Source organism: Loxodonta africana, chromosome 15 (assembly GCF_030014295.1).
Source record: "Loxodonta africana isolate mLoxAfr1 chromosome 15, mLoxAfr1.hap2, whole genome shotgun sequence".
Taxonomy (NCBI): Eukaryota; Metazoa; Chordata; class Mammalia; order Proboscidea; family Elephantidae; genus Loxodonta; species Loxodonta africana.
Genome location: NC_087356.1, coordinates 16,382,047 through 16,404,521, shown reverse-complemented (window position 1 = coordinate 16,404,521; position 22,475 = coordinate 16,382,047). Strand labels below are relative to the sequence as shown.

Here is a 22,475-nt window from a genome sequence, read left to right as displayed (position 1 = left end):
ACCAGTCATCCTTGAAAACCCTATGGGGCAGTTCTACTGTGTCCTATAGGGTTGCTATGAGTCAGACTCAACTCCATGGCAACCAGTTTGGTTTTGGCTTTAGGATACAAAAGTCAACTAGATAGAGAATGCTCTCATGAAGTTGTCATTCTATGTGGGAAAGATAATAAATAAATGATAAATTAATAGTAACCAAGGAAGAATATCTATCATAGATAAGTGTGTGACGAGTAGCATGATGAATTCGTGAATAAAGGGTTACTACCTCAGATTTGCAAAGGCATCTAAGAAGTTGGTATTTAGTCTAAAATCTGAAGAACACAGATTAGCCAGTCATGTGAGGGAAGCCTAGAGGAGCATTCCAACGGAGGGAACCTGGTGTACACGCCCTACAGCTAGAGGGAACTTGCCCTGTTGAAGCAAAAAAAAAAAAAAAAAAAAAGGCAGTGGGGATAGTTGGGTGAAATGAAATGTTTAAGGTAGGGAAAGAAGTTTGAGTTTCATTTAAATGTCATAGGAAGCATTTGAACATCTAATTGATGTTCTTAACCTGTTGTTTGGCCTCTTTTGGAAAGTGGATTGTAGTGGGACAAGAGTGGATAAGATCACTTAGGATGTTATTGGAGTGGTGTAGGAGAACAATGATGGTAGCTTACTAGACACAAGGTGATAGTGATGGACACAAGGGCCAAATTCAGGCTAAGTTTTGGTGATAGAGGGCTTGTTGATCTATTGGATGTGTAGAGCAAGGGAAAGAGAACAATCAAGTGTGGCTTGGCTTGAAAGATTAGTTCAATGATCCTTTACTGGGTTGTGGAAAACTGGTCATGAATATTAGGTTAACTAACCTATTTTATTCTATACCAATGAACAAATTTCTGTTCTTGCCAGTGCTTCAGATCCTTATTTCTCATACTGGCTTACCTTCTTAATGAAAAGTTGTAGAGTCTTTCAAAATGACCAAAGGATTTTTTCCTAGCATTTCCTTACCAGTTATTGGCTTATTCATCCCACTTTTCTTTGCTTCAAGCCCAGCTCTGCTGATTCCCCTAAGTAATCATGTGGCAACTTGAGATTTGTGTTTCCAGCACTGCTATTTTAAGCCTGACTGCAGTGATAAACACTTTCTTAGTAATCAGATATATATTCTTCCATTGATAAGGAGAACTTTTTAAACCAGAATTTTGGACTGAATGTTTTTCTAAATATGGTAGAAAGCTGTGCTTAAAACACATTATTGTTGTAAATACTACAAAATCATGCCTTTACATATATATATATAAGAATATATTCCAAGATCTGAATAGAATACATGTATTTTTAAAAGCTTAGTAAAGAATCATTTTTTTCTGTGACTAAATAGTAGATGTGATATTCAGAATTCTGGCTTGTAATAAGGAAATGTTTTGCTGAATGTTGCTGGAGTTCTTTAGTTATGCTTCCAGTGGTGAAGCTCTGCAGTCTAATATTACAGAGTGACTATTGCCTTACAGAGAACATCAAACGGAGGTTAATTCCTGATGGCGAATTTTATTATCAATCACTGATTATGATATAAAAGCTGTCAGTCAGGAGTCTTTACATCCTATAAAATGTATTTATTCCAAAGTATTGATTGCAAAATAATTCAATTTCCATATTTGATTCAGATAACTCAATTTTTGAGATTAATATGATTCCTAGGCTTTATTTTAGCTTTTGGAAATAAAAATGTGTGCTATTTGGGTAATTTTGTTTGTAATATTTTAAAGAAAAAAGAACAGTCAAAGATCATTTTACTGGATTTTAGAGAATAGTGTTTTGAAGGCGAAGTAACATGTCTTTTTTTTTTTTTCTTTCCTAGCATTTTCATGGAAATACTGCGAATACTGGTTTTGATTGGTCAGATTCTCTTTTCGCTAGCAGCTGTTTTTCTTTTATGTCTTGTTATAAAGACTTATCTCATAGGACCATATTATCGAAAGCTACATATGGAAAGCAAAGGGAACAAAGAAATCCTAATTTTAGGAATATCTGCTTTCATCTTTATAATGTTAACGGTAATTCTCAAAATATCTATATGTGTTATTTATGTAATCCATTTTATAGTGTGTTTCATTGAGGGCTATGCGCAGTGCTTTATCTTTTAATACTGGTTAAAATATTTTAACATTTATTAGTATTATTTATTTTATACACAGTTTATTGTGCTGCCCATCAATATATAATACAATGAACTAAACCTGTTAAACTGTTTTAACTCATACTCTTAGCACTTTGCCAAAATTCTATTTGGGAGTAATCTCAAGCTGCCACATTACTTAGAGGGCTTAAGTAAACAAATCTACTTGTGGAAAGGTAAAAGCCACAGAAAAACCAATTGCTAATCATTCTACTCTGTTTGAAACTTTCAAATAGCTTTGTACCTAAAATAGAAGATTAACATTTGAGAAACAAATTCTGGTTAGGTTTGATGAGGACAGGTTGGTCAACAGGGTAATTTTTATTGCTATAATGTAAAAAGTTTAAGAATATGTTATTTTGGAAAGCAGATTCTCTTTATTTAAAGGACAGGTTTTTCATGGCAGAAGGGGGAAAATACTCTTTGGCTAATATAGTCTAAGTATGAACAATTTCCCTAATTAAAATATCTTAAATTATTGATAATGATAATGCAACAGCACTCATGATTTCATAAAATTGAAATGATTTTATGCTAAAAAGTAGCATAAGCTGTCACCATATTGCTTTCCTAAACATTTTTATTTCTGAATATTCCTTGATTTTATTAACTCAAAAATGATGAATTTTTAAAAAGTTGAATCTATCTGCAAGTAAATTAATACACTTTTGCCTCCAGGAAGATAGATTTTTTTCTTCCAGTATATCTACTAACTACAACTAAAACCCCCTAAAAGTCCTAGAAATTATACATAAAACAAATATATGAAAACTCTGCATGGTGAAGAAAAGAAAGCAGACTGGCTAAGGAACTCAGGGCCTGAGGAATGACACAGATGAGTTCTCCTGAGTTTTCTTTTTTGCCTCATGCATCACAAATATGGAGCTGAAGAAGCCAACAACCCAGAAACACCAACAGGTGCAGAGAAAAAATCCCCAACAAAACCCTACTCACTCTGGCCAAAGAACCAGGAAGGGAAAACCTAGAAAGAAAATACTTTCAGACAGTAATCACTCTACTCCAGCCAAAAACCACTGAGAAAATGGTGGCCCCATCTATACTAGCAAAGGTCAAGCGGAAAGCCTAGACTTCCATCCTTACCAGGCTGTGCTACTCACCCCAGCACCCCTGCCAGAGTGGTGTCAGAGAAGGCCAAATAGGGAGCCAGGACTTTTAACCTTGCTACTAGTCAGTAAGGACCTCTCCCTCCCGCCCTCATCATGCCCCAATCTAACCACACGGAGAGTCACACAAGCATCCTTCTCGAGCATCAACAGGGGACAAATAAGGAACCTGGACTTTATATCCACATGACAGTAGCAAAGGGATGTTCCACCTTTCCCTGCCAGAGCAGTATTAGGGAAAGCCAGCTTAAACAAAAAGTTTAAATAAGATCTAGAATCTCATAACAGAATACAAAAATATTCAGGTGTCAATCAAAAATTTCTCATCATAGCAAGAACCAGTAAGATCTCAATTTGAACGAGAAAAAAGTCAAGCAACAAATGCAAACGCCAAGATGACACATATATTAGAATTATCTGACAAGGATTTTGAAACAGCCATCATAAAAGTGATCCTAGGAGGATAAAGGAAGGTGGAGCCAAGACGGCAGAATATACAGACGCTTCTGGCGAGCCCTTTTTACAGCAAAGACCCGAAAAAACAAGTGAAATGAGTCTGTTTATGACAAACTAGGAGCCCTGAGCATCAAAGGCAAGCTTAGAAAACAAACAGAGGGGCAGGGGGAGGAAGAGATGGTTTAGAAGCGGAGAGGAGTTACCAGACTTGGATCGTGGGGAGCCCTTGGGCACCATTCCCGGAGTGGTGGCGGTGGGCTACTATCATCCGGCCGCAGTTTCCTCAGGGAGAAGCAGCTAGCCACACAGCCTACTCACATCTCTGGAACCGGAGAAGAACGGCGTTCTAGGCAAAAGCTAAGTACTTGCGTATGTTTTACCACCACCCCTCTGCCCCCAAGCCAGCTTCAGCGGCTGAATTCTCTGGGCCTGAGGTAGGCACTGTTGAGTGCCTAGAGCCATCCTCCCGGCCTTGGAGAAGGAAAAAATTTGCATTTGGGGGAAAAGATAATTTGCCAACTCCACTAACCAGGGGAGCTCAGGACAGAAGTCGCTCTTGTCCAGGCATAAACGATCCATGGACTTTGAGCACCCTTCCCCTCTGCATGGACCTGTGTGGGCCTATTTCAGGAGAGCAGACCCTTGTTGGCAGACTCCAACCGTTTCAGCTGTGCAGTGGAGAGGTGGTTGTTTGACGTTTGACACTGCTTTGCCTATTAAACAGGGTCCTCACCTACCTACATCAGGAGCCTGAGGACTGGTAGTCCACTCAGGTCACCCAGCCACCCGTGACAGGGGTCCAAGGATAACTGGTAGCTCCTGGTCCTTACAACAAAAAACACTGGGTGCCCATGGTCCATCTGCAGAACTCATCTACCTGCACACTCTAGGGAACAGGGATGCACTTTCCTCAGAGACACTTGGGGGTTGGTTCTCAACCCCCTGCCTTGTTCACAGCGTGACCCCCTGCTGCAACCAGATACCGGTACCTACACCAATCATCCCTGCCCCTTTAAGACTGTAGGACAGAGCCTGTACCACATACTTGATAATCAGCTACCTGGACACCTGAGCTGAATTCATACAAGAAAAGTGAATGGACTCCTGGACTGATATACCTGATAACAGCTCTAGCCAGCTGGGAACAGGATGTCAGAGCTCCAAAGGTGAAAATAATCAAGCTGGCTCACTCAAGCAACCCATTTGGGCATATCAAAACAAAACAAAGCAAGAAGCTACAACACAGTAAGCAAACATAAACTAATATGATAACTTATAGATGGCTTGGAGACAACAGTCAATATCAAGTCACATAAAGAAATAGACCGTGATCACCTCAACAAGCTCTCAAAACAAAGAATCCAGGGATCTTCTAGATGAAAGTGCCTTCCTGGAATTACCAGAGGCAGAATACAAAAGTTTAATATACAGAACCCTTCAAGACATCAGGAAGGAAATGAGGCAATATGCAAAACAAGCCAAGGAACACACAGATAAAGCAATTGAAGAAATTAGAAAGCTTATTCAGGAACATAATGAAAAATTTAATAAGCTGGAAAAATCCCATAGACAGACAGCAGTCAGAAACTCAGAAGATTAACAATAAAATTACAGAAGTAGACAACTCAATAGAAAGTCAAAGGAGCAGAATTGAGCAAGTAGAAGCCAGAATTTCTAAACTTGAAGATAAATCACTTGGCACTAATATATTTGAAGAAAAATCAGATAAAAGAATTTTTAAAAATGGAGAAACCTTAAGAATCATGTGGGACTCTATCAAGAGAAATAATGTATGAGGGATTGGAGTACCAGAAAAGGGAGGGATAACAGAAAATACAGAGAGAATTGTTGAAGATTTGTTGGCAGAAAACTTCCCTGATATTGTAAAAGATGAGAAGATACCTATCCAAGATGCTCATCGAACTCCACGTAAGGTAGATGTTAAAAGAAAGTCACCAAGACTTGCCAAAACCAAAGATAAAGAGGGAGTTTTAAGAGCAGCTAGGGATAAATGAAAAGTCACCTACAAAGGAGAGCCAATAAGAATAAGCTTGGACTACTCAGCAGAAACCATGCAGGCAAGAAGGCAATGGGAGAACTTATTTAAAAAATTGAAGGAAAAAATTGCCAGCCAAGAATAGTATATCCAGCAAAACTGTCTCTTAAATGTGAAAGTGAAATTAGGACATTTCTAGATAAACAGAAGTTTAGGGAATTCATAAAAACCAAATCAAAACTATAAGAAATACTAAAGGGAGTTCTTTGGTTAGAAAATCAATAATATCAAGTATCAACCCAAGACTAGAACACTGGGCAGAGCAATCAGAAGTCAACCCAGACAGGGAATCAAAAAAACACAACAAGATTTAAAAAAAAAAAAAAAAAAAAGCTCAAAACAGGGTAACAGTGATATTGTTATATAAAAGAAGACAACATTAAAACAGTAAAGAGAGACTAAGAAATGTAATCATACACCTTCCATATGGAAACGAAGATACAGCGATACAAAGAAATAAAAGTTAGGTTTAAATTTAGGAAAATAGGGGTAAATAATAAGGTAACCACAAAGGAGACAAACTATCCTACTTATCAAAATAAAATACAAGAAAAGTGATCCTAGGAGCAATTATTAAATCACTTGACACAAATGAAAAAATAGAAAGTCTCAATAAAGAAGTAGAAAATCTTGTTCACAAGAACCAGTTGTTAAATTTTCAGAAAAATTGCAAACTCATTATTAAACCACTGGTAGCTTGAAATCAGGTATAGGGGAAATATTTACACCAGGGAAATCAGCAAATGATATAAATCTGGACTTTGTTTTTCTTACCCCCAAGAGTCAGTTTACTAGCACATCATATGACCCAGCCATTTCACTCTTAGGAATTTACCCAAAAGAAAGAAAAGCATCTGTTCACACAGAGCCATACACACAAATGTTCATCGTAGCTTTTTGGTAATAGCCCAAAGCTATAAACAATCCAGATGTCCATCCATGGGTTAATAGATAAACAGATTTTGATACACACATATACTCCACTATAAACAGGAACAAAGCAGTGATACACACTGCAACTGGGTAAATCTCAAAGGAATTATGCTGAGCGTAAGAAGTCAAGTATAAAACGGTACATACTGTACAATTCCTTTTATAGAAAATTCTAGATAAGGCAAACCAATCTATAGTGACAAAGAGCAGATAGATCAGTGTTTGCCTAGCGACAGGAGTAGTAAGGAACATAAGGATACTCTGGCAGGAGATGAATGTGTCCATTGTCTTGATTGTGGTGATGGCTTCAAAGATGGGTGTATTTGTCAAAACTCATCAGATTGTACACTTTAAATATGCACAGTTTATTATACACCAATTATACCTTATTAAAGCTGTAGAAAGGAGCCCTGGTCATGCAACAGTTAAGCATTTGGCTGCTAGTCCAAAAGGTTGGTGGTTTGAACCCACCCAGTGCCTACAGTGGAGAAAGACCTAGCAATTTCCTGTAAAAATTAAAGCCTACAAAACCCTGTGGAGCAGTTCTAGTCTGTCACACGGGGTCGCTAGGAGTAAAAATCGACTCAGTGGCACCTAGCGACAATAACAGTAAAAAAAAAAAAAAAGTAAGTATTTGTTGTATTAAGAAAAAAGAAGAGATGAGGTATGACATTGGGAGGGGATGAGAGGGGGGAAACAAATTTGGTTTTTGTTTCATTTATTTTTATGTTGCAAGAGAGTGAAGTACAGTGGTTAAAACCTTGGGCTCAAGAGCCTGAGGTCAGCCAGAGGGGGAGGGGGAAAAATAGAAAATCTTTGCAAATAAATAGAAGATATAAAGAAGGACCAAATGAAAACTTCAGAACTGGAAAAATAGAGTAACAACAACAAAAAAAAACCCTCAGTGGATGTATTCAATAGCAGAATGGAGGGGATGAAGGAAAGAATTGGTGAATTGGAAGATAGAACAATAGAAATTGCCCAATCTGAACAACAGAGAAAATAGGGGAAAAAAAGTTGACATAGCCTCAGGGACCTATGGGACTATAACAAAAGATCTAACATTCTTGTCTTGAGAGTCCTGGAAACAGAGCAGACAATGGGACTAAAAAAGTGCTCACAGAAATGATGGCTGAAAACTTCCTAAAATTGGCAAGAGATGTATACCTACAGATTCAAGAAGCTGAGTGAACATCAAACAGGATAAAACCAGAAATGTTCATACCAAGTTACATCATAATTAAATGTCTAGAAACTAAAGACAAAAAAAATTCAAAATTGTGTTTAAAAAAAAAAAAAAAGACACCTTCCTAAGGGGAAAAGCAATTTTAAATACAGCAGATTTATCATCAAAAATAATGGATGCCAGAAAGGAGGGGTAGAATATTTTTTAAGTGCTGAAAGAAAAGAACTGTCAATCCAGAATTCTGCACCCAACATACACTTAACGATTAAATGAGAAGTCAAGACTTTCTCAGATGAAGGCAAACTAAGAGAATTTGTAACCAGCAGACCCACTATAAAAGAATAGCTGCTAGAAGTGTTCTGAACAGAACAAAAGCAATAAAAGAAAGAACTTTGGAATATCAAGATGGAAGAAGGAACATGGTAAACAATAATATGAATAAATATATTAAGCTTTCTTCTCTTCTGGAGTTTTCTAAATTATGTTTGAGAGTCGAAGCAAGAAATTATACCACTGCCTGATGTGATTCTAAAATTATGTAAAGGAAATATTTAAGACGTTATATCATAAACCAAGGAGTATAAAGGGACATAAAGGAAGATAAGATTTTTGTACTTCACTTGAACTGCTAACATGGTGATACCAGCAGGCTACTCTAAGTTACGTGTATTTAATATAGTACCTAGAGCAACTGATAAAGCTATACAACAAAGTAAACACTGTAGATAAATCAAAATGGAATTCTGAAAGTTGTACAAGTAACCCATAGGAAAAAGAAAACAAATAAAAAATGGAACAAAAAATATCAAACTTAAGCCCTAACATGTCAATAATTACATTAAATGTAAATGGTCCAAGTACACCCATTAAAAGATAGAAATTAGCAGATTGGATTTAAAAACGTAATCCATAGTGTGATGGATACACAACATTGTGAAAGTAATGTCACTGAATTGTACACCTAAAAATGGTTAAAATGGCAAATTTTTATGTTATGTGTATTTTACCATGATAAAAAACACACACACACATACACACACACACACACACAAAAAAAAAACACAAAGAATTAATAAAATAGACTGCACCATCCTCAGGATTGTTAGATGTTTGAGACCATTGCTGCGGCTGTTGTGTTGATCCATCTTATTGAGGGTTTCCCTCATTTTCACTGACCCACTACTTTTCCCGACATGATGTTCTTTTTTAGGAACAATACCATATACCAAAAACCAAACTCATTGCCGTCGAGTCAGTTCCAACTCATAGCAACCCGATAGGAAAGAGTAGAACTGCCCCATACGGTTTCCAGGGAGTACCTGGTGGATTCGAACTGCCAGCCTTTTGGTTAGCAGCCTTAGCTATTAACCACTATGCCACCAGGGTTTCCACAATACCATATACAATTACTTAAAAAACAAAATGAAACTAAAAAACTTAGATCTAAATTTTATGCAGCTTGCACAGAACTTGTATGCTGAAAACTACAGTGCTGAGGAAAGAAATCAAAGAAGACATAAATATATGAAAAGACATAACACATTTATGGATTCAAAGACTCAAAATAGTAAAGATGTCAATACTATAATCATGACTGTAGTATTTTTGGAGAAATAGATACATAGATCAATGGAACAAGAACCAAGAAATAGACTTACCTGGATAAATATGCCCAAATAATTTTTTACAAAGGTGCAAAAACAATTCAGTGGAGGAAGACTAGCCTTTTCAACAAATGGTACCGAAGCAATTGGGCATCCATAGGTTTAACAACAACAAAAAAGGAACCTGCATCTATGCCTTACCATAAAAATTAATCTGGATCACAGACTAAAATGAAAAACCATAAAACTTTTAGAAAAAACTTAAGAGAAAATCTTTGGGATCAAGGGCTAAGTAAAGGGCTCTTAGACTTGGCACCAAAAGCACAATCCTAAAAAGAAAAACCGATACATTGAACTTCATCAAAACTAAAAACTTTTACTCTGTGAAAGCCCTTGTAAACAGGATGAAAAGAAAAGCTACAGAGTAGGAAAAATATTCGCAAACCACATATCCAACAAAGGACTGGTGGCAACACATAAAACACTCTTAAAGGTCAACAATAAAAAGCAAATAGTTTATTTAGAATATGGACAAATGACACAAAGGAACATTTCACAGAAGAAGACATTCAGATGGTATGTAAGCACAGTGAAAAGATAATCGACATCATTAACCATTAGGTGGAAACTCTGGTAGCGTAGTGGTTAAGAGCTACGGCTGCTAACTAAAAGGTTGGCAGTTCAGATCCACCAGGCACTACTTGGAAAGTCTATGGAACAGTTCTACTCCGTCCTGTAGGGTCGCTATGAGTCGGAATTGACTCGATGGCAATGGGTTTGGTTTTTTTGTTAACCATTAAAGAAATGCATGTTAAAACCACAATGAACTTATCACTACATACCTATCAGAATGGCTAAAATAAAAAATAGTGAAAACTCCAAATGCTGACAAAGATGCAGAGAAACTGGATCACTCATACATTGCTGGTACAGTCATTCTGGTAACAGTTTGGCAGTTTCTTAAAAACAAAACATGCAGCTACCATACACACCAGTCATTGCACTCCTCAACATTTATCCCAGAGAAATGAAGGCTTATATTCAGACAAAAACCCTTACACAAATGTGTATAGCACCTTTATTCATATTGGTAACCCTGGTGGCATAGTGGTTAAGAGCTATGATTGCTAACCAAAACGTCGGCCGTTTGAATCCACTAGGCACTGCTTGGGAACTGTATGGGGCAGTTCTGTGCCCTGTAGGGTCGCTATGAGTTGAAATTGACTCAACGGCAACGAATTTTATTTATACTAGCCAAAAACAGCCCAGATACCCTTCAACAGGTGAATGGTTAAACAAACTGTGGTACATCTATATCATGGAATGTTGTCCTTGGTATTAGCTTCTGTTGAGTAGGCTCCTGACTTAACGGTGACTCCATGTGTTGCAGAGCAGAACTGCTCCATAGGGTTTCCTTGTCTGTTACCTGTACAGAATGCTGAGCAAACAATCTGAAAAACTGGACTGTACAGAGAACGTGGCATCAAGATTGGAGGAAAACTCATTAACAACCTGTGATATGCAGCTGACTTAACCTTCCTTGCTGAAAGTGAAGGGGACTTGAAGCACTTACTGATGAAGATCAAAGATTACAGCCTTCAGTATGGATTGCCACTCAACATAAAACAAAAATCCTCATAACTGGACCACTAAGCAACATCATGATAAACAGAGAAAAGATTGAAGCTGCCAAGGATTTCATCCTGCTTGCATCCACAATCAACACCTGTGGAAGCAGCAGTCAAGAAATCAAATGACATTGCATTGGGCATATCTGCAAAAGATCTCTTTAAAGTGTTAAAAAAAAAAAAGCAAAGATGTCACTTTGAGGAGTAAGGTGCACCTGACCCAAGCCATGGTATTTCATTCATTTTTTTCATATGCATGTGAAAAGTAGACAGTGAATAAGTAAGACTGAAGAATTGATGTCTTTGAATTATGGTGTTGGCAAAGAATATTGAATATACCACGGGCTGCCGGAAGAGCAAACAAACCTGTCTTGGAAGAAGTACAGCCAGAATGCTCCTTAGAAACAAGGATGGCAAAACTTCGTTTTACTTTGGACATGTTATCAGGAAGGACCAGTCCCTGGAGGATGACATGCTTGGTAAAGTAGAGTATCCACAAAAAAAAGGAAGATCTTTGTGGGGATGGACTGGCACAGTGGCGGCAACAGCGGGCTCAAGCATAATGATTGTGAGGATGGCACAGGACCAGGCAGTGTTTCATTCAGTTGTACATGGGGTTGCTATGAGTCAGAACCAGCTTAATGGCACCTAAGAACAACAACAAAGGTTTGTACAGAAGCAGAATGCCAGGCCTTATCTTACACAGAGCCACTGGGTAGGTTCGAACCACCAATCTTTGAGTCAGCAGCCATTCGCAAACTACTTGCACCACCTAGGCTCCTTATACCATGGAAGTGTTGTTAGGTGCCATCGAGCCAGTTCCAACTCATAACAACCCTATGTACAACAGAACAAAACTCCGCCTGGTCTTGCACCATCCTCACAATTATTGCTATGTTTGAGCCCCTTGTTTTAGCCACCGTCAGTCCGTCTCCTTGAGGGTCTTCCTCTTTTTTGCTGACCCTCTGCTTTACCAAGCATGATGTCCTTCTCCAGGAACTGGTGCCTCCTGATAACATGTGAAAAGTACGTAAGATGAAATCATGCCATCCTCATTTCTTAGGAGCTGTACTTCTTCCAAGACAGTTTTGTTTGTTCTTCTGGTAGTCCATGGTATATTCAATATTCTTTGCCAACACCATGGAATACTACTCAGCAATTAAACTTTTGATACATCCAACCTGCATGAATCTTCAGAGAATTAGAGCCATAAAAGCCAGTCACAAAAGGTTACCGACTGTAGATTACATTTAGCTAATAGTCTTGAAATGACAAAATTATAAAAATGAAGAACAGATTAGTGGTTGCCAGGCCTTAAGGTGGGAGAGAAGAGAGGAGGGAAGTGGGGATGGGTAAAAAGAGCAACGTGAAGGATCCTTGTAGTAATGGAAATTACCTTAACTATCAATATTTTCGTAAGTGCACCATGCTAATTTTTTTACACAACATGTAAAAAAAAAAATTGGCATAGTGGCACTTATGAAAATACCTCTCGGGGAGGATGCAATTGGCAAACACATGGAGAAGATACACATCATTTGCATAAAAATACAGTATCTGGTAGTGTAATTGCTATGTCATAAGAGTATACAGATATTTAGCTTTAGTAATTACTACTAGCTTTTCCATGGGGATTATCCAGTTTACACTCCCACCAATATTGTATATGAGAGTTCACTTTTTCCATACCCTCACCAACACTTGGTATGGTCAGTCTTTGGTGGTAGTGGTATCTTATTAGAGTTTAATTTTCATTTTCCTAATAACAAATGATGTTGAGTATCTTTTTCATGGTGCCATTTGGAGATCCTTTTTGGGGATGTGCCTATTAAAGTCTTCAGATTATTTTTCTATGCAGTCGATTTTTTTTTCTTACCGGTATGTAGGAGTTCTGTATATATTCTGGTAAATTATTTGCTGGATAAATATTTTTTAATTGAAATAAAATTTATATAACAAAACATGCCATTTGAAAATGTATAATTCGAGGTCTTTAGCATACTCACAGTGCTGTGCTGCCATCAAAAAACCAAAAACCAAACCCGTTGCCATTGTGTCGATTCCTACTTGCAGTCACCACTATCCAATTCCAGAACATTCCCATCAGCCCAAATGAAACTCTGTATCTTCCCGTTTCTCTTCCCTGCCTACCCACTGACAACTGCGAATCTACTTTCTGCCTCTCGGGATTTGCTTACTCTGGGTATTTCATATAAATGGAATCATACAACATGTGGTCTTTTTCTGTGCCTGGTTTCTTTCAGTTAGCATGTTTTCAAGGTTCATCCATGTTGTAGCATGTATCAGTAATTCACTCCTTATCATGGTTGATTAATATTCCATGTCAGATATATTTTTGCTAATATCTTCCAGTTTGCGATTTGCCTTTTTAGTCTCTCAATGGCATTTTAGATGAACAGAAGTTCTTAATTTTAGTGTAGTCCAATTATCAATTGTACTACACCAAGGAAACCCTGGTGGCATAGTGGTTAGGAGCTACAGCTGCTAACCAAAAGGTCGGCAGTTCAAATCCATCAGGCTCTCCCTGGCAACTCTATGGGGCAGTTCTGCCCTGTCCTGTAGGGTCATTATGAGACGGAATTGACTTGACAGCAGGGGGTTTGATTTTTGGTACTACACCGAGGCTTGACATCTCGTAGTGTAAGTGCCCAACTTGTTCTTCTCTGTCAGGATTGTCTTGGCCATTCATGGTCTTTACCATTTCCATATAAATTTTTAGGTTTAGTTTGTCAGTTTTCACACACAAAAAAAGCTTTTTATTGAAATTCCAAGGAAACAGTATATCTGTTGAAGGAGAATTGACACCTTGGTGATACTGAGCTTTCAAATCCATGAGTATGACATCATTCTATTTTTTTAGGTCTTCTTTGTCTTAGCAATGTTTTATAGTATTTAGTGTAAAGATTGTATGCTTCTTTTGTTAGATTTATTCCCAGGTGTTTGATGTTTTTGATGCTATTGCAAATGGTATCTTTTTAAAAGTTCACTTTATATATGTCTGTTGTTGCTATCTTCTATAGTTTTATTTTCTCAAAATAAAAAAACTACCTCTTTCCAGTTGTTTTGCATCAGTAGTGTCTTATCAAGAAGTCTGTATTAAGCCTTGCATTTAACTATAGTTAAAACCCGGAGCCCTGGTGGCACAGTGGTAAGCGTTTGGCTGCTAACCAAAAAGGTCAGCAGTTCGAATCCACTAGCCAGTCCTTGGAAACCCTATGGGGCAGTTCTACCCTGTCCTATAGGATTGCTGTGAGTCGAGTCATTAGTCATAGTTAAAACCCTAGTAAATTATAACTATTCATTCTGTCTAATCTAGTTCACATAGTTATTAAAATTAGTAATTTCTAGACTTATTGACACTTTTCTCTGGTTTCACATCATCTGAAACCCGTATCTACTTTCTTTAAGTGGTTTGAGGTTGGTGATGGGAATGGTTTCTCCTGCAGTAGATTTTTTAAAGCCACAATCAGGCTGCTCATTGATTCAAGGGTAAAAAGTATATATTACAGATACTTTTTAAAATTTTAGAAAATACTCTCTTTCCAAATCTCATAGTAATCCACATGAATGACTATTTCAAATATGTACAATTTTTTTTTCTTTCCTTTATGGTTACTTCAACTGATATTAGCTGCCACTTGTCATCTCTCAGATCATGCCAACAGAAGCCTCTATTAGAGACTTCATAGGTTATACATAACATTTTATCAGTGTTTTTTTTTTTTCCTGGATTTTTTCCATTGTTTTTATTGCGATGGTTTTGCCAGACCTAAAAGGATATCTCTGGATGTAAATCTTACTTAAAATTGAAGATGTTGATAAAAAAAAAAAGATAGGCCTGGTGGCACAGTGGTTAAGAGCTTGGCTGCTTAACCAAAAGGTTGTTAGTTCGAATCCACCAGCCATTCCTTGGAAACCCTATGAGGCAGTTCTGCTGGGTCCTATAGGGTCTCTATAAGTCGGAATCAACTAGACAGCAATGGGTTTTTTGGTTTTATGTGTTTACAGTATAAAGTATAATCCTTCCGCTCTTTCTCAGATCACAGAGCTATTAGATGTTTCCATGGAACTGGGCTGTTTCTTGGCTGGAGCACTGATCTCTTCTCAAGGCCACATGGTTACTGAAGAGATTATGTCATATATTGAACCTATTCGTGACTTTCTGGCTATCATTTTCTTTGCATCAATAGGTAATCTTTTTTTCTTCATGTCATAATTTTTAAATTTTATTTGTTAGTATTTATGTTTGTATTTAGTATTCTGTAAAAGCAGTTCACATAAAAATTAACTGTACTCAGTATGTCTTAATTTGGATTGCTGGTTGTCAGCAAGTTTTCTAGAGTCTGAGAAGAAATCTTATAAAAACGAGGGAAACATACACACTAAAGGGCATCGGTTGATTGCTTATCATAGTTTATTAGCATCAAGAATATACAATATGTGGTCATTAAAGACAATTCAGAAGACCTTAAGAACGAATAAGAGCTTCATCTTTTAACATTATGAAGCACATGTGACTTCACAGAGGACAGATTATGGGAATTCAGCATGTTAGCAACTTTAATATATCAAAAATGGTAAGTTTTAGAGAAAATATTAATTTTGATACAGAAATTAAATTCAGCATGTCTGAGATGTGGTGCTCTAAATATTTGACTTTGTCTCAGGGCGTTTCAAATGGTTAGTCATGGGAGAAGTGATAGACAATAACAAAATCACAAGAGTTTTTCTATATTATCATGCATCCATTTGGCACCTTTTTACTCACAATACCTTTTATTGCCTGGACAGCTCCTGCACTTTCTCACTGATCCGCAGATCCAGTGCAATTCCAATGAGACTCTTTCTCTTTCCAGTTGACTCTTTCTCTCCTCCCTTTCCACTCTCCTCTTTCTCTGATCCACTCTTTTCCTTTTCCTCCTCTCTCCCCTCAGCTCCTCTTCTCTGCTGCATTCTTCTACAGCCCAGCCTTCACTACTGGCGACACCTCCTCAGAGTGCTAAATCAACACACCAATTTCTGATTCTTTGAGCTTCCATTCCACATTGATGGTTTACCTTCTCTTCCCTCAGTTCTCCTGTAGACAAGGTCCAATAAAGCTGATGAGATGTTAACTTAATTTTTTTTTTTTTTTTACTACATTCCAATCATGCATTCCATTCTAAGATTACTGCCAGGTCGTTTTAACTAGTACTGCCTGCTGGGATTTCATAGGATATGATGTTTTGAAATTGCTCTTATTAAAAAACTAAAATTCCATAAATATGTTATTTTAAGCGTATGTATTTGCTTTTGTACTAGTCAAATTAGAATTCCTGCTATATTCAGAACCATGCTATTGTAATAAAATAATAGTTGTGCATGTTTTTGCTTTGGCATTCACACTCTCAGTTTATCAAAAGGAATTCAAGTTAATTTTCCTGCCAACTGAGAAACTTGTATACAATTAGGTTTTTATTTTCTAGCTTGGCCAGGGATAGAATCTTTTTGTTCTGGGCTTCTTCAGTCTTACACTTTAATACGGTTAACGAGCAGCAAATAAATGGCATCTGTTTAATAGGATGGAGCCCTGGTGGCATAGTCACCAAAGTGCTCAGCTGCTAACTGAAAGTTCAGTGGCTCCAACCCACCAGCCACTTCACAGGAGAAAGATGTGGCAGTCTGCATCTATAAAGATTTAAGGCCTTGGAAACCACTATGGGACAGTTCTACTCGGTCCTGTAGGGTTGCTATGACTCAGAATCCACTTGACCACAGGGCTTTTTTAAGTTGGGAGATAAGCTTTACTTTCGTGTGTAGAATCTAAGATACAGCATACTTCCAACCCGTTGCCATCTGGTTGATTCCAACTCATAGTGACCCTATAGGACCGAGTAGAACTGCCCCATAGGGTTTCCAGGGAGCAGCTGGTGGATTTGAACTGCCGACCTTTTGGTTAACAGCTGAGCTCTTAGCTACCGTACCAGTAGGGCTCCCTGATCATGATAGCTAGCTAGCATTTATTAACACATACTGTGTGCTGGATATCAGATGGGCTATGTGCTTCACACATCGTATTTTATTACTCATCCTCCCCTCAAAATCCCCGTTTACAGATGAGGAAACTGAGACAGAAGGTGGTTAAAAATTTTGCCCAGGATCCACAACTAGTAAGTGATAGATCCAGGATTTTAACCCAGAGAGTGTATATATACTGTTTACTATTGTTAAATATATGTTTGGTATTATTTAGAGAATGAATGAACATAAATTAAAAAGCTATAATATTGTTCATTTGCCCTCCTGTCAAAGTTGATGTGGCAAAAATATTGGAATTAAATTTCATATTCTTCCTTCCTTTTGCTAATGTTTCTACGTACTGACTTTAATCCATCCTGTTTCATAATTATTCATTAAATGCCTCCTTTGTGCAAGGTGTTGTACTTTTTGCTGCAAAAGATACATGATTGAGTCAGAGTCCCTATCCTCGAGTCTTTGCTGAGAGCTCACTGCTTGTCCAGTGCCAAGTGTTTAGCTGTGACCGTTACAGACACAGTCCCTGTCTTGAAGGAGTTTACAGACTGATGCAGGAGACAAATGAGTAAATGTATAAATATTCCACAGTATTAATAAGCAAAAGATACAAGAATACATTGGAGAGTACCTGACTCACCCTTGGGAAGGGCAGAAAAAGCTTCTTGAAGAAGTAAGCCAGGCTGACATCCTGAGGAGAAGGAGAAGTTAGTCAGGTACAGAGGAGAGGAAGGACAGGAAGGTCCTAGGAAGAAAGAAAGGCATATGCAAAGCCCAGAACCAAGAGATAGGGATGGCAAGATCTGTATGATTGGAATAGACCATTCCCAAGGGGAAGAGAAACAGATTAGGCTACAGTGGTAATGGCCAAATCAAGATGAAATTAGGACTTTATCCTGAGGTATTGGGGAAATCATTGGAAGTTTTTATTTTAAGCAAGACCATGACATAGGCAGATCTGTGTTTGAAAGAAAATTCTGACTCCCCTGTGATTGGGGGCAGGAAACCAGGTAGGCAGAGAGCCACTGAAGTAATGGAGACCAGTGTTTTCCAAACTGCAGGTTAGAGAGTGTGAACTCCATTCAGTGAGCCTCTGATGAGATGGAATAGATAGGAGATACCACAACATGTCACACACATGGTAAGTGTAGGAATTACTCATTAAATTTATTTCAGTTATGTATTGATATTGGATCGTAAGGTAAATAATTTCATTCTGTAGATGGCAGTTTTAACAGTTGGTAAAACACTGTTATTTGAACCAGAATAGTCACAGTAGGGCTGGCAGGAGGTGAATGTATTTGAGAATTACCAAGGTGCTGTCTGTAGAACTTGATAAATAATTGATGTGGAGAGTTAGGAAGACGCTCAGATTCTGGCTTGAGCAAATGGAAAATGGTGTTGCCATTCATTGGTTCAGGGGACACAAAGTTTAGTGGAGGAGGAATTCAGTTAGGAACATGTCAAGTGTGAGGGCCAGAAGTTCATCCCAACAGAAATGTTCATTCGGCGGTTAGTCTGGGGTTCAAAAGAATGATCTGTGTTCAAGGCACAGGTTTGGGAAGTAAGTTGTGGGAATAGATATTAACAAAGGAGGATGGGTAATGAGACAGAATCCTAACGAATATAAGTACTTAAGGGGGGATCTGGAGGAAGAGGAGCCCAAGAAGGAGACTGAGAATGTGGAGCCAGAAAAAAAAGTTGAAGAAGGTGGGTGAAAGCAAGTACATTCATTACTAGAATGCCAGCTAGAGTTTTAAATATTATAAAGGTGGTAGATAGCTTTGAATTTCGAGGAAAGAGGAAATTGTACTTTTGGAGGAAAAGGGGGGATTTTTACATTGTGCTTCTGAGTAAAACATAGTTTGTGAATAACTAAATTGGTGAGTCTATTTTTTTTTTTTTCAATTTTTAAATACAAGCACTTTTGATGGAAAGAAGAGGATCCCTAGGTAGTCTTTGTTTTTTTGTGGCGGGATGGAGGTATACTGAGAGGTGGAGATAGCCTTACACAGGTAGGTAGCCCAGGGAAGAGAAGCATTTAATGAGGGCTGTGTAGAACAGGAAGTGATTCCTCTCTCTTCCCCATCCCACCAGCAAGCATGTTCCTTTGTCTACCTTGGCAAGGACAAAGGTGCCTGAGAAGGTGCTATAGAAAGCAACTTTGTGGTTTTAAAATGGGATGGTGAGGTTTCCAGGAGAAGATTTTAGAGCAAGGAGAGAAAATACATTCAGGGAAAAATGTATTCTGCTGTTTTTTCAAAGCGTGTGAGGCAAACAAAAATTAAAAATTTTGAGCGTCACTATGAAAAGGCTCTAGTGAGAGCTTTGTCATCACTTAAATGGCCTTCTGAATTGAGTTGGTGGGTGACGTCGTTGGTGCTGTATAAACGTATACTGTATGTGTTTAACTTTCCTTTTTGGTGGCTATTCTTACGGATTTGTAGATGCCCGGAATTACCTGCATCTTGCTTAGAGTATTTTCATAAAGGAAAATTAGACTTAGTAATTGCTGCCGATCAGATTTTACTCTCTTTTTCTGAAGGTAAAATCTGTTGGAGGAGGTGAAGTAGTGAGGATACAGCACCCAGTTAAATGTGTCCATTTGGGGGCAGCCTTTTCTCTGGTTAAGCTGGAAAAGGGGAGAGTATTTTAGAGAGAGCTAGATAAGGAACAACAACAAAAAACAAAAAAACCCTAAATCCATTGCCATCAAGTCGATTCTGACTCATAGCAACCTTAGCGGGACAGACTAGAACTGCCCCGTAGGGTTTCCAAGGAGCGCCTGGTGGATTCAAGCTGCCAGCCTTTTGGTTAGCAGCCAAACTCTTAACCACTGTGCCACCAGGGTTTCCAGATAAGGAACAGGCTCATTCCAAATGCTTTTATGAGTGCTAAATGAAAAAATCATACAAGAATTTAGGATTTTGATTTAATTCTTCTATTGAAACAAATGTAATGACCACACTAAAATCTGTAGAATTATAATTGCAAATGAATGTAAATTTGTTTGGAGCCTATTCCTATACTCATAAAAGAATTAACTGATTTATTCTTTTTTTCTAACAGGGCTTCATGTTTTCCCTACTTTTGTAGTATATGAACTCACTGTCCTGATGTTCCTTACTTTGTCAGTGGTGATCATGAAGGTATCAGTTTTTCTCCTAGGTATTTCGTGATTGGTAAAGTTCATATTATTTTATTTTACAAAAGCACAAATTACTCCCTTTCCCTTGGGCCTAATTTCTTACCAATAACTACATTATGTTTATGAAACCCCAGAAATTTCATTTTCTTCTGACAAGTCTGTTTGAGAGTTTTCATTTGCTCACTTTTTGGAAATCTCACCGTCTCCATCAGACATTGGTTATAACCCACAGTTTAGAAGAGGTTCTTCTGCTCATCTGCTCTTGGCAGAGGCTTCAGGGCAAGCGGGTTTATATTAGACTGGGCTGGGTTGCATCAGTCTAGTAGACTGTCTCAGAATTTCGTATGTTTAAAATTGGGAATTACCGAAAATTGGAATGGGAGAAACGACTTTCTGTATCCTCAGGTTAAGTCCTTGCATTGTAATTTGACTGTTGCTCCAAATGACTGTAGAGAACAGAGCCCTGCTGTTCTGATGTATGACAATTAACTGAAAATTATTTCCAACTTTCCCATTAGTCTCCTCTTCGTTGCTACAAATTACTGAGTTGCCTGTACCGACATTTAGTTGAAGGTGTAATTACCTGTTCAGTAGCAGCCTGGTTTTTTGGATTATAAAAATTGACCTAAAATATTTTTATCTTAAGGAACCAGAATCTCTAATGATTGTCGAGCTGTCATACCAGCTCCGGACTGCTTACTTCTGGATTTTGTTTACTTGAAAGAATAAATTTTCTCTCTTAAATTTTTAAAAAAAGAAAACACATCTTGAATGCTGTATAATATTTAAGGCTATTAATTAGTTTAGAGGGGAAAAAAAAGCCTCGTTTTCTACTAGTGAACCTAAACCTTCGATTTTACCTTCTTGTTCTTTATGGATTTATTTTTAAATGTTTATTTATATGGTACCTCATGCATATTTGAAGTGCTTCTGTGTGTATTTCCCCTACTTTATATGTTATTCAGGTACTGTTTTAGTGTCTTGATATTTTGTATGTAGTTTTTGTATTTTATATGTGTTTTAATTACAAGTATCTGAAGTTATCTGGGGCTTTGTTTTAAAAAAATAACATGAAGGCTGTTCTCGCAGTTTGTTTTGGCAGCGCTAGTCTTATCTCTCATTTTGCCAAAGAGCAGCCAGTATATCAAATGGATTGTCTCCGCTGGGCTGGCCCAAGTCAGTGAGTTTTCTTTTGTTCTGGGAAGTAGAGCACGAAGAGCAGGAATCATTTCTCGGGAGGTGAGCCTCTCATTCATTTTCTGCAGATTTTCCATGTTTGTTCAATGTTTTAACACTTTATGGTGTTTTATTTGCAAATGTTTCATAATAAATGCTTGATTACCCTAACCCTAGGCAGATAGCGTAAGTCAAGATTACAGAAAACCAGGCGGAGCAGGACTGAATGACGTGGGTAGGCTCACATTCAGCAACAGAATTGGAATTGAGATTGAAACTGTTTGTCTTGTGAGGTACCACTTAGGTTGGGCCTTGCTGCTCTCTCACGGAGGATGATTTTTAGGTGATGTGGAAGTTTTTAGGTTAAAGTTACCAGTTAATACTGCTCGACGGTTATCATAATCTTTTCCAACGAATCTAATTAAGTAACTGATATTTCCTGTGAAAAGAAGTAAACTAATTTTTTAAAGTGGAACCACTAGCTTGCACATTAATAACAACTTCTAAGAAACATAAAAGTGTGCCTTTATACAAAATCTCATACGAACTTTATCTGTGTGCATCCGTTATAGCTATAAACCAGGCCTGGAGAACTACTAACTTCTTCTCTGGGCTTGTCCTCTAGGGAAGATATCTGTAAGAGATGTAATTTGAATTTACAATTCTGAAAATATCGACCATTTTTGAAAGTATAAGATGTGAATGTTATTCCATGAAAGTATCTTTCTTTGCAAAATACATTGTAACATTTCCTTACTTTCAGAAGTTGACTTAGAATTGTTGTTAAAAGTGCTTCTAAAAGCACTGTCTCCAAATTCTGGGTAGCTGGAATTAAAACCTTAATACAGACGATAACAAAGCTTCCTCTGTATAAAATGCCTAGAACTTTTTCCTGTTAATAAACGTATATAAAAGCTGTTGGCTTTTTTGATCAGCACCCATCTTTCCCCTCCTCCCCTCCTCCCCTCCA

General features: G+C 37.7%; 1 protein-coding gene across 13 annotated transcripts in view; it reads left to right on the top strand.

The window, feature by feature from the left end:
- The window catches only part of TMCO3 (transmembrane and coiled-coil domains 3), a 79,132-nt gene that overhangs the window by 46,124 nt on the left and 10,533 nt on the right, over positions 1-22,475 (top strand). For 3 of the 13 annotated variants that reach the window (XR_002786668.2, XM_010593598.3, XM_003413628.4), the window contains 4 exons: positions 1,844-2,039; positions 15,209-15,359; positions 20,251-20,330; positions 21,419-21,568. Coding sequence is in view for 9 of the 13 variants with exons in the window: in XM_010593598.3 (XP_010591900.1) it covers positions 1,844-2,039; positions 15,209-15,359; positions 20,251-20,330; positions 21,419-21,568 (577 nt within the window). In the remaining 4 variants the exon portion in view is untranslated. The other 10 variants (XM_023552672.2, XM_064268633.1, XM_064268632.1 and 7 more) reach the window with 8 other exon arrangements.